This window comes from Saccostrea echinata, unplaced genomic scaffold (genome assembly GCF_033153115.1).
Source record: "Saccostrea echinata isolate AGI-Se365-2 ecotype Australia unplaced genomic scaffold, CSIRO_AGI_Sech_v1 ptg000001l, whole genome shotgun sequence".
Lineage (NCBI taxonomy): Eukaryota > Metazoa > Mollusca > Bivalvia > Ostreida > Ostreidae > Saccostrea > Saccostrea echinata.
In genome coordinates this window covers 45,505,414-45,522,542 of record NW_026889750.1, presented here as the reverse complement: position 1 = coordinate 45,522,542, position 17,129 = coordinate 45,505,414, and the positions used below count along the sequence as shown (strand labels likewise).

Below are 17,129 nucleotides of genomic sequence, written 5' to 3'. Positions count from 1 at the left end.
GATCTGATCAATAAAAGGTATCAAATTCATAAATTGTCAGTCAAAACATACATCACAAGGAAAGGAAATGGGCACTGTGCTACATGTAAACATATGTATATTTTTTTAATGAGGAAAAATCTTTACCCTCCTCCCCACTCGTGCCACCTACAAAAGTGAGGTCTGAAAAAAATAGGGGGGGGGGGGGGGAATAGTGTCTGATGATCTGATGATCTTTTTTTTTGACATTTCCAAATATTCACTTCCCTTTTCCCCATTTGATAATTTTTTTTTCGAATTTCATTATTTAGAATTCCACCAAATGATTGTTTATTATGAAGATTACTAGCTAGGATAACATGTTGATCCGAGAGATGAAAAATTACACGTATATGTTTGTTTCCTCCACAGGTGCTTGGGGACCCCCCCCCCCCCCGTGTTCCGTACCCCAAGGGTTCTTTGGCTTTTTTTTAATAAAATGTTTTCTATGACACATTCACAAAGTATTACAACTGAAAAATCCACATAAAACTAACCTTTTATAAAAATTGACACTCTCTGATACTAAAAGTTCTCTTTTAGTATCAGAGAGTGTGAATTTTTATAAAAGGCTAGTTTTAGGTTATATTTTGAATTTTTCAGTCGTAATACTTTGTGCTTTGTGAATGTGTCATAGAAAAATATTTTATTAAAAAAAAAGTCAAAGAACCCTTGGGGTACGGAACACCGAAGGGGGGGGGGGTATCAATGAGCATTTCATTCATTTACATGTAGGTTCCTGATTTGATTATGATTCTTTGAATAAGAAAATTGCGCCATATACATTTCTATTCCATTTTGTTTCTTGTTTTTAAAATTCAAGTAAAATTTAGCTTTATTCAGGAGCGAGAAAAAAAAAAGATCCACTCCTGAATTTTTACTGATATGACTGATAAAACGGTAAACGATGCACCTCTAATTCACGAGCGAAAAAAAAAAATAGATCCACTCCTGAATATTAATTACTGATATGCTGACTGATAAAAGGGTAAACGATGCACCTCTATTCATTTCTCGAGCGAGAAAAAAAATTAGATTCACTTCTGAATTTTTACTGATATGACTGATAAAACGGTAAACGATGCACCTCTATTTATTTCGTGAGCGAGAAAAAAAAATAGATCCACTCCTGAATATTAACTGATATGATGACTGATAAAACGATTAACGATGTACCTCTGGAGTCATTAACAATAACCAAATTTAGCATTAATTATGTTGTATTTAATTAAATCTGTGATATATACTGTAATTCTACTGTATACAGGTAAGTTAATATTCATTTTTCCCAAGGATTTTTTTTTTAAAAACTTTTAATATTACTTGAAAGAAATCCAAATAGTTAAATGAAATCACGTGTTATTTACTAGTATAAACATGTATATATGACTCTTGTTTCAAATGTCTAGGCAATCATGTCATTGCACGATTGATCATTTTCTGAGTATATTTTAACAGAGGTGAAAAGAACAATCTAATCATTGATAATAGATAAAACATTTAACGAGTATTCATTGATTCATCACATCGTTATCTAATGTAGATAATATCAATGCTCACACTACAAATTGTAACTTACAGACTATCCCCCATTGTTATGCTTGTTTCTAGATGTACGTCTTGTCAAGTTTTACATTTAATAGATTCTTTGCTTTAAAATACATGTATATCTTAGCCCTAAAGTAATGCAGGTGTAAAGACGAATAATGACCCCCGTAGAATAATGACCGGGGGGTCATAAAAAAATGACCCCTAGCCGTAGAAAAAATTATTTTTTTTTTGTAGAAAAAGAACCCTAGGGGTCCGTTTTTAATATGTGCAACCTATAAGAAATTGACCCCCCGTTGAAAAATGACCCCCATCCTAACAGAGTGATACAAAGTTCAGAAGAGATGATTGATGCGAAGATTTGGATCTCATCGAGTAATTCTCTTGCGTTTTTCTGATTACCACTGGGCGAACAGGCATTTACAATTTGTTTAAAACATTACTAATCATTCGTTTTATAAGACCTATTGTGTTCTCATCTCAAAATTAAAATTGCACTGTGACAATAGATACGTCACAGTGGCTATTGATTAAAGGTAATCAGGACGGTATATTGTAATCGCTAGACCTATTATTTTGTGCGAACATTTTCTCGGACATGTTTTGGATACTTAATGAATCGTTTCAGAAGTGACGATCAGCAACTCTAGATGTTCATTATATATTTTGATTTTTAAAACTGACCACCGTTGTCAGACAAAAAAAGTCTAATATTCTCAGGGTTGACTTGTAAAATCTTTTGCAACTTCACAAATGCATTTACATTTAAGATTCTTAAAACTGTTTCGCCGTGGAAACGATTGGACTTTTTTTTTCTCACCACGAACGAGTGAACTAACGTGCACAGGTACAGAACTGCAGTTAAATAATCAATATGTATGGATCATTGTGTATGTCTATTGTAAGAGGCACCGCATTGGTATTTATTGCTATTTAGTGATATCACCTATTCGAATTTGTGATATTACCTGTTTGAAACGGTGATATAACTCATTCAGTTTGAATAGGTGATATCACTATATTCGAAAAAGTTATATCACTTTTTCGAATAGGTGATATAACTTTTTCGAATTGGTGATATCACCTATTGGAAATCTATTCGAAAAGGCGATATCACCTATTTGAGTTGAAAAGGTGATATCATCAATTCCAATATGAGATATCACCTATTCGAAAAGGTGATATCACCTTTTTATTTTGAATCGGTGATATCACCAATATGATTTGGTGATATCACCTATTTGCATTTCTTATCACATTAAAGTTACATAATGAGTCAAAATCATTTGTTTCCTTTAAGAGATGTGTATCATAAAGCGAAAGATTTATGAAAATTATGAGCATATTTTGGTACTTGAGACCATGATAACTTCTTCAACTTTTCTGCGCACACATACCATAAGGAGGAAGAAATAAAGCAATATTTTCGTGTTGGACCATACAAAAATTTTTTTTTTTCCATAAAAGTGGATTTTTTAGATTCTGAAACCTGTAATTTTCTGAAACCTAATACTTTCAGGAATTGAACAAAATTTGCACGGGTCATAGAAAAATTCTATGTTTGTCAATAATCCCGTTTGTGCCGTTAATCCTGTTTATCCATTGACCGTGTCGCTTTAAAAAAATGAATGCTTCCTTCCTCAAGAAAATCTAGCTTTAATGCAAAGTAAACGATGAACTTCCAAAATGCTTTCAAAGAGCAATCTTATTACCTTAGCAGTAATTAAAAATTGTTGAAATTGATTTTATTACTCTTGCACAAACTTGTTAAAAAAGATAATAAAGTTTCTACGGACTTTTTATACTTAATTTGGGCCATAACCTCTACTATTTCGGCATTGCATTGATCAAATAAACTGTAGATTCTCTGTAAGATCATTTTTTTTTTGGTAAAAGAGGAGAGGGGACACTGATTTTTAAGTTACAATGTATAAGTACACATAAAAGACCATAAATAATTTGGTTTGCATATGAAAAACTAGATTTCTATTGACCTTAAGCAAATTCGAGCTGCCCTTTTCCCCTGTGTTATAGTCCAAGACATTTAATATAACTCCACTTGTTTTCAATCCCTGTGAAGTTATAAAAATCACTTACAGTCATTTTTGCTATATTTATTGATACTTTCTCTCTGTTATAATTATCTAAATGAAAAGAAACTGAACTTTTTTACTTCCTGTATAAAGTAAATGTATGTACTATAATCTTGGGAGCAGTTGTTATTTCATACTTAATTTGAATTGGGGATATCACCAATTCAAAAGCTGAATAGGTGATATCAAGAATTCGAATATGTGACATCACCAAGTGAATTAGTGATATCACCTTTTCGAAAAGGTGATATCACTTAATGGCGGTAAATACCAAAACGGCCCCTTATACTAGTACTATTGCTTGCAATAGCATACATTTTAGTCTTTATTCTTTTTATCATTTGTTTCATGTTTCGACCAATTAACAAACGGGTTGACTTTAAAAGTCTCTAAAATATCAAGTAATTCTTCTCATTTAAATTGTAAGTCACATTTGCTATATGTCTGAAAATTTCATGTATGTACACTGTTTAAACCATTGGCTTAAAAAATGCATTCGTACGCAACTTAATCAATCGGTAGATAGACATTGTAAACAATTCTCTCTCTCTCATGGATAGTATAAGGGAAAATATGAATTTTTTTTAAACAATGATACATAAGTCAAACCAGAATGAAAGCATTTATACAGAATGTATACATAATTGATGTCGATTATAGTTGTCAATTTATCATGAAAGGCATTTGAAAAATTTGATGAGAACAATAGATCGTTGCTATATCTTCAATTTACCTCAGGTGAGCATTTTGATCTAGAGCCCTCTTGATTTATTAATTCTTGATTTAAAAAAAAATATTCCTAATAAAATCTACTAGGGGTCATTATTCTACGGGGGTCATTTTTCTTCACGTAGGGTATGCAGATTTTAAGGGTGTTGCCACTTTTTCTACAGGCAAAAGGGTCATTTTTCGACGTCGAATTATGACCGGGGGTCATTTTTCGACGTCGAATAATGACCGGGAGTCATTTTTCGCCGTCGAAAAATGACCCCCGGTCTTTATTCTACGGGGGTCATTATTCGTCTTTACACCGGCAAAGAAAAATAAAACTGCATCAACCTGACAGCTTAACTCAGAAAACATAACTATGAAACTGTAACAATATTACAGATTTATTTCTTTTTTTGAGTTTGATACTTGAATAACAGGCCCTTGGAACCCGGGGGGGGGGGGGGGGGGCTCCCCACTTTTTTCTGAGGATAGTATTTTGCTATAGTAAATTTTCCTGTAGATGCTGGTCCCCCCCCCCCCCCCAACACACACTCTTTTTTGTTGTTGTAAGGTTGAGCACTGGAAAATTCCAGGATTTGGACTGTAAATTAGGTTTTTTTGCTTGTCAGATAATTTTGGGAAGTGCCCCCCCCTCCTTTTGAAACCGTTGCTACGGGCCTGACCAAGTACATGTACTAGTATACTAAGACTTGTTCTTAGACCGAATTTCGATTTACTTTTTACTATCAATACAACGTTTTACTTCCACTACAAACCTTTACAATATCAAAGAGTTTGGTACGTTTTATTTTTCTTGATGAAATGTGACGATAATGAACAGTAATCATGCTCAAAAGTTCATTTAAACAATACAATTCATGAGCAGACCCAACAAAGACCTCTGAAAACAGAGGTGGGATCAGGCAGGTGCCATGGAGGAGTAAGCATCTCCTAGCTGTCGACTGGTCACATCTGCCGCTTGCTCCTTGTCATGATCGAGTGTATGAAAAAATCCGTTCATAATTCAGTTTAAAAATAATTTTCATTTGTAAACAGTCATGGTATTGTTGACCTTAAATAGGCCTTTCAACTAATTTTTCAAGTTGCGTATATGGTAAAAAACATTTCATAGATAGATTTATAGGTACAAAAAATTATCAAAAAAGATAATTACTTATGCATACATTAAATTAAATCATTAAAAAGTTTATTTATTAATAATTGACTTGTACGATGTTGTGTTTTAAGGACAGGTAACTCAAGTGTAGAAATTGACCAACTAAGTGCCGATTTATGAGTTATCGTTTATAGGAATGACATATAGGCTGCTTCAGTTGGTATTGTTATTTACACAAAAGGGTTCCTTACATTGTTTTGTACACAAAAGTGTTGACCAAAAGAAGGAGAATGTCTTCACTTTACCTGAAATAACGGGATCAAATGAATGGGGAACGGACTATATCCAAGATTTTTAACTCTCTTTGTCAATTGTTATGAAAAAAAAATATAATGTCATGTTTTTTGTGTGTGCATTTTTGTGCTTCCTATATAAATATATATATTTCTACAAGTAAATGTAACAATTAATTATCTTACTTGTGTTACTAAGCACGAAGAAGAACGACCAAGTATAAAAATTTACTCAGGTTAAAATTTGGAAGGGGATAGATTTCACTTTATATTTTAATTTAAAATTTTACTTATATGTAATTAAACAGTGTCCGTAACTACATGGTAAATAAGTTTCACATTTGTGCTAAATTTTAAAACCACTGGATTCTACTGACAGCAAAGAAAGACTTGGAAAACGCTAAAAACTGACTTGCTTAAAAATACTCAGATCCTCGAAACTGCTCTAAACAAGTTCCGGTAATGAGTTATCGTTCTTAACATCGAACCCTAGCGGCAGTTGAAAGGCCTAGCCTTAAACGAGATTGTTGATATCCTTGTTTCATCAACTATTTGTCAATAGCCTGCCCCGTTTAAGAAATTGTTCGTACGTAGAACATGCTCTTGTGCATCGAATTAACTGGGAGACATAAACTCCATATGTGGGTGATAATGGTATATTGTTACATGAATAAAGTAAGTTGACGATCGAAAAGTTAAAGTCATCACTGTTATCAAAAAGTTTAGTTGTTAATTTGCTGTCCAATCTGATTAACATCAGATCCTCGATCCACTCCTCTGTTTTATTTTGTTGTCGCTACCTTGTAGCGACAAGAAAATAAAACAAAGGAGCGGATCGAGGATCCGATTTTAATCAGATTGGTGTGCTATCAAAAAAATAATAATAATAAAATAAAATAAATAAAACAAAAGAAAGAAAGATAAACAAAGAAAAAAATTATTCAATTTTACTCTAACATACTTTGATTTGAACAGTACAAAAATACATGCCTTTTTTCAGGCGTTTTGGGTTACCCCTCCTGTCTACTCGGCAGTAGTTGTGTTACATACTTGTACTTTTCCCTCTTTTCAGGCCCCTTCTGTCCACTAAAGAGTGCCTTGGTTACATACTTACCTCTCTTTTCAGGTGTTTTGTGTTACCCCTCATGTCCCTTAGGCAGTGGCTGGGTTACATACAATGGTTCCTGTTATCTATTTAGCAATCAAAAACTGAAATATAGCGAGGCCTTCACTGAATGTGGACAGCTGGACTCAGATCTGCTTTATTTTTATAACGAAGATGAAAGGGTAACTTTGTTAAATTTTCACTTACAACTGAAGCATGTAAAATCTATTGAATGGAAAAAAATTACCAAGTAGCAGATACATGTATGTTTCACATTTTCATCATTGAAATCTGATATTCATTTATTTAATGAAAACGATATTTTTGTCACAGAGTGAAAGAATATCAAAATGATACTTTGTTACAGTGTGAAAGACAAAAAAAAACCTCCCTGGCCTGTTAAAAGATAGAGAGAATAAATAAACCATCCTGACAAACTAAAACTCCAAAGTTTCTCCAAAAATGTTACTTAATAAACTTCGTGAATTAAAATTCCATATCCAATTGCAAACCACTGAACATCCTCTATATATGCAATTCTACCGTATAAAGCAAATAAACTTCATAGAATATGGTACTTATGAGGCCGTTTTGGTATTAACTACCATTAAGTGATACCAATTATTCTAATAGGTTATATCACCTATTCCTATTGGTGATATCACCTATTCAGCTTTTGATTTGGTGATATCACCTATTCAGATAGCACATATTTTATTTGAATTGGTAATGTCTCTTAATCGATTTATTGATATTACCTATTGGAATTGGTGATGTCATCTATTTGATTTGAAATGGTGATATCTTCTATTCGAATAAATGATACCACCATTTCAAATCAAATAGGTGATATCAATTCGAAGATATGATATCACCTATTCAAACTATGTACGAAATGACAATTGCTCTCAAGACTATACATGTACCGCATACATTTACTTTATACAGGAAGTAAACATTTCAGTCTCTTTGTACATAAATAATAATAACAGAGAGAAAGTACCAATACATGTAAATATAGCAAAACTGACTGCAAGGGTTCGATAATATATGGTGTTTTAAATTTCTCAGACTACAGCAAAGAGAAAAAAGGCAGCCCGAATTTGCTAAGGGTTAATCGAAATTCAGTTTTCCATATGTAAAATCGGATTGCTCTATATGGACTCTTTTTGTGTATATATATAACATACGAATTGTGCCCTCCCTCTATTTGCCAACAAGGAGATCTTACAGCGGAAATTCAGTTTATTTGATCAATCAATACCGAAATAGTAGGGGTTGTCTCAAATTAAGTTCAACTGACAATTAAGTCCAAAGAATCTTTTATAATCTTCTTTTTTAAAAGTTTGTTTAAGAGTTACGAAATCAATATCATCATTGTTAACCAATGATAATAAAATAAAATTGTTTTACCAAAGCTTTTCAAAATGTTATCCTTTACTTTGCATTGAAGTTAAATTGTCCTGAAAAGAGACTATTCATTATAATTTAATGTTATAAGAAATGCAGATAGGTTATATCACTCATTCGAATTAGTGATATCAACAATTCAAAACGAACAGTTGATATCAACAATTCGAACAAGTGGTATCACCTTTTCGAATAGGTGATATCACTAAATGGCAATAAATACCAAAAACTGCACCTCATAGTTCTTATCAATTGCAGACATTCCTGTGATGATAAATAGAATTTTAAAAAATCTTAATTATTTGTTAAACTATCCACATCATTAAGTATTGTCTGCAAAAGATTAGAGCTTTAAAAATTGATTCAAAGGTAATTCTTTTCAGCTTGACTTTATAAAGGTTCTTAACAACCAGACAATGATCAAGGAGAGATGGTGGACTTCGCTGACGGACACTAACCATGGCGGGGCGTGGACGTGGGGAAATAACGCGGCGTCTACACTGGCTACAGGCAACGCCGTGTAACCTTATAAAACTAACACATCTCTTTAATCATTTATATTCCAACATTCACCAAAATTACAAACTTCGATCGTCACTAATAGCATTTATTTAATTATTATCAATACTTTCGTCATTCTCATCATCATTCCAAATGCAGAATCATCACAAGCATCATCAATCAAACAATCACCACAACTATAAATGAAGATAACTAACATAACATAAAAAAATCATCATCATCGCCGTCATCATCATCATCATTGTAAGAGCTATTCTTTGTAACCACTTAAACTTTTTTGGCACGCATGATCACTGCTTTTGGTGAAACTTTGCCTGTCACGGTAACTTGACACCAAGAACATGTATCAAATAAATGTGGTTGCTATGTGATTTAATTGTCATGGTAACAGTCGAGAAGGTCCGAAAAATTGAGATTTTCGGCTACCTTGAATATTTATTGAGCCTTAATAAAGATTAAGAAAATCAAACAAACCACTCTCACAAAAAATTACACCTTGTTGCCACTTATGCTTTAAAGAAACCATTTAAAATATCTCTAAGTAAATGGTAACTATGGATACGTTTGGAATACATTTTAAATGCTGAAAAATGCTCAATATTCACTAATGATAGGTATTATGATCAAACTCAATCAACAACACAAGAAAATCATATTTGACCTAAAGAAATCAGGTATTCGCAATATTATTCTAAAAATAACTTTCATGGTTGCCAGTACTACAGTATAAACACAAAAAAATCGTTGCTATGTTTTAGTTAATGCTGCTATCTTTAGAAAAAACATGGAAATTGAAGACTTGCAAATATACATTATAAGGACGGTGTACACACAGATGACGTAAGAAAAATTATAAGTATTTGGTACTTTGCAGTGTAACCATGGAAACAACGAACCAGTGGTTTAAAATGATAATTTTCTCTGCTTTATGAATTTAGATTTATTTTAACCAAGAAACATATTATGTGAATCACCTTGAATTGTACTTATGTGATGGATGTGATGGATAACTACCCTCTATTTTAAGGAATGTAATTTTTTTGAAATGTGGAAATTAGGACATTCCCGTTAAAAATTGATCACCATTTATATAAAAATTGCTCTTCGAAAGATGGGATGAGATTAAAATACACAAAGAGTTACCTTTGTGGTATTAAAACCAAATCAACCATTGCTTGGGGGCAAATTACATTGAAAAGTAATGCATTTCATTACCATTACTTCAAGAATTTTGGCATTAAATTACCATTACTATTACTATAATTCCTTAAAGTAATGCATTACATTACCATTGCTTCAGCAAAGTAATGCATTACCATTACCATTACTTTTGGAGGTTTTCAAAAATAAAAACACAAAGCTTTGCAACTATTTTCATAAAACATGCATTCCACCCCTTCGGCCCTCGGGCTGATATGGGGCCATTCGGGCTGATATGACATATGATATGGATTTTTGTATGTAATATTCTCTATTTATTACATTGTAAATAATTTACATATTTTTTTATTATTCATAGGAAGTTCAAACTTTTAAATTACCAATAAGATAAAACATGTACAATGTGTACTTTTTGTGTAACTATTGGTGTCATAAAGCAATTAACTTTTGGGGCAATTTACTCCCTCCTCAAAACTAAAACAAAACTTCATAAGACATCAAAGATAATGTGGATCTAGTACCTTGAATTATGACAAAAATTAAATGCACTGACGAACTTGTAAAAAGGATTTGACAATATGTACATTTTGCTCTTTAAAAGTAAAATGTCTGTCTTCTATCCCCATTCCTTTTGGTTCAATGGATTTGTTAAGGTCAGCTCAAGCTAGACCAGCTCAATTAATGTTTCATATATATATAAACTTAGTCAGAAGAAAGAGAGTACCAAGTACTTGAAATAAAATCATTCATCATGTTTAGATTTGAAGGGGTGGTATGCATACATGTATTCATGAAAATAGTTGCAAAGTTTTGTGTTTTTATTTTTTTCTCAAAACAATACATTGTTTTAATAATTACATAACCTTAGCGGCATTGTGTGTATTGCAAATTTTTTGGCATTACACATTACAAGCATCACTTCGAGTTCAAGTAATGCATTGCAATGCATTACCATTACATTTAGCATTGTCCCAAGCCTGTTGCCAACCAATAAGAAATATTACATTTCTTCAATCATTGGAATTTGTTCATAAAATCTTTGTTATTTGGTTGCATTTTAACCTATAATTGCTTTTAATTTTTAGTGTATGACTTTATAAAAATGAATGAATAAAATTATCACTTATGAATACTTTGTTTCTAATATCCTAACAACCACCAAAGGCATCTCCATCACTAAGTCCTTACATTCAGTTTGTCCATTATTATTTTTTATGTTTCCCATGGCCATTATAATTCTCATCAAATTCTAAACAGACATCGTCACATCAATTTTATGTACTACATACATCATCGGCATCATCAAAAGATTCTTCTTTTTGGACGAAAAATGGCTAAAGAATTTTTTAAAAGACAGAAAACTGTTTTTGAAATATAGTAAATAAGTTTATATAAGCGTGATACTATTTCGAACCCATATTTACTCTGTCAGTGTATGGAACACAGAACCAGATGATACCCGTCACTTGGAAAATTGTGGTGCTCTCAACTTTCAAGGTACCGTTAGTGACGAAGCTTGCTCAGAGAAACACAGCTACGTCTGCGAGTATACGACAAGTAAGCGCTTGTTATCCAAAATTTGGAAGAAAAAACATGGAGAATAAAATCAGTGTAAAATCTATAAATATTGGAATAATTAAGTTAGCAGCGACAAGACAAAGATTCAAAATAATGTAAGCAATGAGACGTGTTTATTACAGGTACCGGATGTATAACCGGTTGGACCCAATCGAACACGTCCTGTTACCTTTTCGGCAATCAGTTCGACGTCTACTCATGGACGTCGGCTAGTGACACATGTGTAAACAACCAAATCTCTACTAATTACCCAACATATCTAGCCAGGATCGAAACCAGACAAGAATTGGTACTCTATTTTTCTGTATTTGTAAACCAACACATGTAATTTTTGCTGTTATCAAAAGAATTGATTTACGTTTTTTGCAGATGACCCTTGGACGTTTGCTGTCAACCATGTCCGAGACAAGTCAGTTGTGGTGGATAGGGATGAGTGACCAGGCAGTAGAAGGACAGTGGGTATGGGGGAATGGTCAGAAAGTCAACCAGAATTTACTGTAAGTAAACACTTGCAAAGAGGTTAACCATTCTTCAATGAAAGAGAGCAAGAAATTCAAAAAATGAAGTATAAGTACACAATAGCAAGAAAATAAAGATCAACCAAAATTGAATGAAAGCAAACAAGAACCAGATTTTATCGATATCCAACACAACAATGATATATGACCACGATTTTCTGTCACAAATAAGAAAGCTAAAAACTTAAGGCAAATCATAAATAGGGAACAATTATTTGTTGTGATTTTCAGAATTTGGGCTAACGAGCCAAATAATCTAGGAGGGAACCAACATTGTGGCCTGATCTATAACAACGGGAGGTTTGGGGATGAGTCGTGTGACACCCTGGCTTATTATGTGTGTAAAACTCCAATCACAGGTGAGAAAGATCCCAAATCCAGGTAAAGTAAGGTAGAGGAGGGTACGTAGATAAGTTCATAACATATAGATATAGGATTGGAAGGAAACAATATACATGTACTTATGAGAACTCACTTATGATTCAAGGTACTTTTCCGAATATTATGAATTACGTTCAGACTACGCTGAAAGTGCAACAAAGATGAGACTCCTAGCCTTTATGAAATACTGTCAGAATCATTAAAGTTCATGGAGCCAAGTCATAAAATACTGCAATGTCTACCACTTCTCGAGAAAACTTTTAAACGTCTGCTTACTAAAACATTCTTTTGGTCAGCCATTGATTTCTCTTTAATTATGAATTATTTGGTTTTTTCCCCTAAGATTATGCCAAAAATGTATCAATTGACAAGGTCGAATTTGTCATTAATTCAAGGTACTGATTTATCATACTAGTACATGTATGTAATTAATCTACCACCAATCTGCGTAAGAGACCCTTTTTCTCAGAGAGGTCAAAGAAGTATTGGCTGTGCAGATACATAACAATGAAGCGCCATCATTTTTCAACATCCAGTGTTGAATGAACTCTTTATTTCAGCATATTTTCAGGAGCATAGATATTTACAAAGGGGGTAATATCTTTGTAGCATTATGAAAGAATAACTTCTGTTTGGATGAATATTCTACCGGATAATATTTCAGATGAAATATACTGTTAGTAAATGACAATAGGTTTTTTAAGAGAGCAAGTAAAAATGCTTTTGGACAGAAAAATGAATTATAATTGGTAACATGGAATAAGATGAAACGAAGTTGATAATATATTCATTTCAAATTTGTGAAAAAAGATGGTCTCCCTGTATTGAATGAACTGGGCTGTCCTAACAACTGGTTACGTGCTGGGTACAAATGCTACAAATTTAACACAGCAGCCCGACACACATGGAAAGAGTCAAATGATGCATGTCAGAAAACCAACACTCGACTTCTGCAAATCACTACCAAAGACGAAAGAGTAAATTTTAAATTTAAGAATAGCTTTAAGAAGTTCTAAAAAAAAAACTGTATTAGAATTTCAATTGCCAAAATGCCAATTTGCTCAAGGAATTCCTTTTTTTTTTTTGTCTTTTTTATGCAATACATGTATTTACAGAAAATTCCATTTTTTAAAAACTTTTCTTTTGCAATGGCCAGGACTGGATTCAGTACATCACAACGCAGTACCGGGCTTTCGCCTTTTGGTCTGGACTTCACTTCCATCCCAGTGACAAAACCTGGTACTGGACAAATGAACATAAAGCTAACATGGATTTGGTGTGAGGATATTACTATTCTTTAGATGGAATGCAATGAATCTTGTTTTCCTTTTTCCTTTGATTCTTTTTTTCTTTCTTTTTATTGACTTCTTTATTGTAGACGATGGAATGCTGAACCTAACGACTTTGCAGGACAAGAGGACTGTGCTCTCATTCTCCAGGACGGAACATTTAACGACTTCTCTTGCTATAAACCACTGCCATATATCTGTGAACTGCAATCTGAAGGTAAAAAAAATCATCTACGTTGCATAAATGCTGCCATCATGATACAAAAGAATACGGGAAAAAAACATTGATTGGACAAATAAACAAATAAAGTTTTAGACCCAGCGTAAAGGTTTCTTTCATATTTCAATTAGCATCTTAAGATAAATTAAAATAAATGGCACAATCTGATGTGATCTACGGACATTTATGGCCTGATGTTGTGGACCTCTTGATTGGAAAAAAGCCTTGTTCTCTATGCAGATCTTCTTGTGGTCATTTTATACAGTCTACATTTCAAACAGATGCACCATGTCCCGCTGGATGGGTTCCCTCCCCTGAGGAGGACGAATTTAGCTGTTATTACATCAGCAACACTACTCAGAATGTTGGAGCCACGTGGTTTGAATCACGTGATATCTGTCGACAACTTATTACAAATATGGATGGATACCTTTTAGCAATTAATACAAAACAAGAGCTGGTAAGGAAAAGGATTTTATTTAATTTTATAGATTTTATACTACATAAAGACAGTGATGTTTCACCTTTCTTTTTCATTTCTTTATTAGACAGGAATTGACAAAATTATTTTCTGCGATTGTAAACAAGAGGCAAGCTAGGTCAAAATGTGCAAGAAAGTTTTTAAGAAAATTTTGGAAAATATAAAACTTGCGCATTTCTTTTGAATGAATAGCAGTAATGAATACGCTACCGAATAAGATTTCTATGGTTTCAGAAAAAAATCTGAAATGTGGATTTGGAAGCATTTTATTCTTGCTAAAATTTAAAAAAAATTATGGAAAAATATTAATTATTGAACTTTGAATGTTAAATGGCAGGAGTTCATTCAGAATGAACTTAAGACTTATACCACGGCCTTTGGTTGGTGGACAGGACTAAACGACATGAAAGTGGAGGGAAACTGGGTGTATGACACAGACTTTAATAACCCTGTACAGCCAGGGCTTATGTAAGTACAATGTTCATTGTTTTACTTTTTTGTAAGGGGGATATAAAGATATATACCACTTTGTATTTATGCTGATTTAAGAAACATTCGAATGCTTCTTTAATGAAGTTCAACTCACTGCTGCCTTTTATTCCTGGTTTACCTATATGTCTCGCTGCAGACCTTGGAACACTGAACCCAATAACTCCGGGGGGTCTGATTACTGCGCAGTGATCTACTATGGCGGACGATATAACGACGTAGGATGTGACAGAAAGGCCGCCTTTATTTGTGAGACAGACGCCTTTGGTAGCAGTTTAGGTAAAACAATGTTCTAGTACTCTCGCCTTCTATGAACCTTATATGGCGTGTTTTACAGAATGATTATAGATTTACTTACCATGTACGTTTTGCGTCAATTCATGATATATATGTATATTGAATTATATATGAGAAATATTAACTGTTTTGTTTTCTCTCTCTTTACAGGAACAAAGATTGAAATGAATACATTCTTATTATTGGTAATAGCAGCAGTGCTACCGTAGGCTATAAATTGACTGAAAGTAACACTGAATCCCTTGACACCAATGCATCGATCAATATTAAACTACATTGCTATGATACATGCACCAGTTCTCACAAGTACTTTCCTGTGTTTTTTTTTCAATATTTGTTCCTTGACCCAGTGCTATTTTGAACTCTGGTCGTTTTAAAATTTTATACATCTATCATGTGCGAGGAACATGAAGTTTACTTATGTGTATGACGTTGTTAATTATTTATATATAATGGCCAAATGCTTGTGTTTGTTTTGTTAGTTTTATAACTTTTAAAAAATTAAAAATATATAATACGTTGGACTTCTCTTTTTATATGATTGAAGCATCTTAATTATTGATTGGTGTATGTTATTAGTCCCCTACCGGTGAAACCGGAGGGGACTATAGGTTTCCTCTGAGTCTGTCCGTCCGTCTGTCCGTCTGTCTGTCTGTCTGTCCGTCTGTCTGTCTGTCTGTCCCTCTGTCTGTCTGTCAGTCTGTCCCACTTGGTTTTCCACACTTTTTTCCTAAACGCTTGCAGATATTAAGCTGATTTTTGGTATGTGAGTGTATCTTGATGAGTTACAGATCAAGTTTGCATTTCGTTCCGCTTCATTGATTTTTGACGGAATTACGTCCTTTTCAATTTTTACGGGTTTTCCGCAATTTTCTTCTAAACGCTTGTAGATATTGAGCTGATTTTTGGTATGTGGCTTTACCTTGATTAGTTATAGATCAAGTTTGCATTTCGTCCCGCTTCATTAATTTTTGACGGAATTATGGCATTTTCAATTCTTAACGGGAACAGAACCAGATTACACTTGCCGGTAGGGGACTAGTATTGCTCATGCAATACTCTCAGAATGCTTGTTGAAATACATCACCATAGCAAAAGGAGACCTGCTTAATAATTCAAAAGAATTTTTTTAAATAACTCTATGGTTTCCTTTTGTTGTATATCCAATTTTTTTTTTAAACATGTATATTCTTCCTGAATTTTTTCCTATCGTTAACAATTCTTTATATTGTATTCTAATAATGCTGATTTTTATTTCAAATATATAAGATATTTTACTTTCTATACTTGTATGTCAATAAATTTTTTGTTTGCGAATTCCTGAGACTTATGTATCTACAAATCCGACCTCTTTTACAATGTCAACAGGGACGGCAATTAAAGATCGTATAATAGGGACAGGCTCTATACACTGATTGATACTATTATTGCAGTCATTGTCCCCGTCCGGAAAAAATATACATTAATGAATATATCCCTTTATGTGATTAAATAATAAGATATTTAATGACAATTAAGTAGGGTTATTACAGAGTCTGCCACATCTGCTTCATACTTGGATGTTTAACTGATTATAGACGATAATGGTCAACAAACACCTAATTAGATATTTAATGACAATTAAGTAGGATTATTACAGAGTCTGCCACATCTGCTTCATACTTGGATGTTTAACTGATTATAGACGATAATGGTCAACAAACACCTAAACTATATGACAAATGGATGACTTTGGCTTTACCACCATCAACTTTCTCTGCTTATGTTGTAATATTCCACGATCACCTGCATATGGTGCTTATGTCTTCCGATTCGATACTTAAGAGCATGTTCTGAGTACGATTATTTTAAAACAGAGGCAAATAAGTTGATGATACAGGGTAATCAACTTGTTCGTT

General features: G+C 33.2%; 1 protein-coding gene across 1 annotated transcript; it reads left to right on the top strand.

Annotated features, from left to right (window-relative positions):
- Nucleotides 1-1,165: 1,165 nt before the first annotated feature.
- On the top strand, nucleotides 1,166-15,685 carry LOC133192769 (macrophage mannose receptor 1-like). Its single transcript, XM_061328781.1, has 14 exons — nucleotides 1,166-1,285; nucleotides 6,907-7,067; nucleotides 8,679-8,815; nucleotides 11,411-11,535; nucleotides 11,679-11,845; nucleotides 11,926-12,053; nucleotides 12,306-12,433; nucleotides 13,266-13,432; nucleotides 13,612-13,733; nucleotides 13,834-13,961; nucleotides 14,246-14,424; nucleotides 14,783-14,913; nucleotides 15,074-15,213; nucleotides 15,382-15,685. The coding sequence occupies exons 1-14, from the start codon at nucleotides 1,234-1,236 to the stop codon at nucleotides 15,438-15,440; spliced, it is 1,824 nt and encodes a 607-aa protein (XP_061184765.1). The 5' UTR covers nucleotides 1,166-1,233; the 3' UTR covers nucleotides 15,441-15,685.
- Nucleotides 15,686-17,129: the final 1,444 nt, after the last annotated feature.

What these genes read in the sequence shown, in the direction of transcription:
- LOC133192769 (XM_061328781.1), top strand. Translation starts at nt 1,234, where the DNA reads ATGTTGTATTTAATTAAATCTGTGATATATACTGTAATTCTACTGTAT. An exon ending in CGTCTGCGAGTATACGACAA is followed by an intron (nt 11,536 to 11,678) that starts GTAAGCGCTTGT and finishes TGTTTATTACAG; the next exon opens with GTACCGGATGTATAACCGGT. An exon ending in TCACTACCAAAGACGAAAGA is followed by an intron (nt 13,433 to 13,611) that starts GTAAATTTTAAA and finishes TGCAATGGCCAG; the next exon opens with GACTGGATTCAGTACATCAC.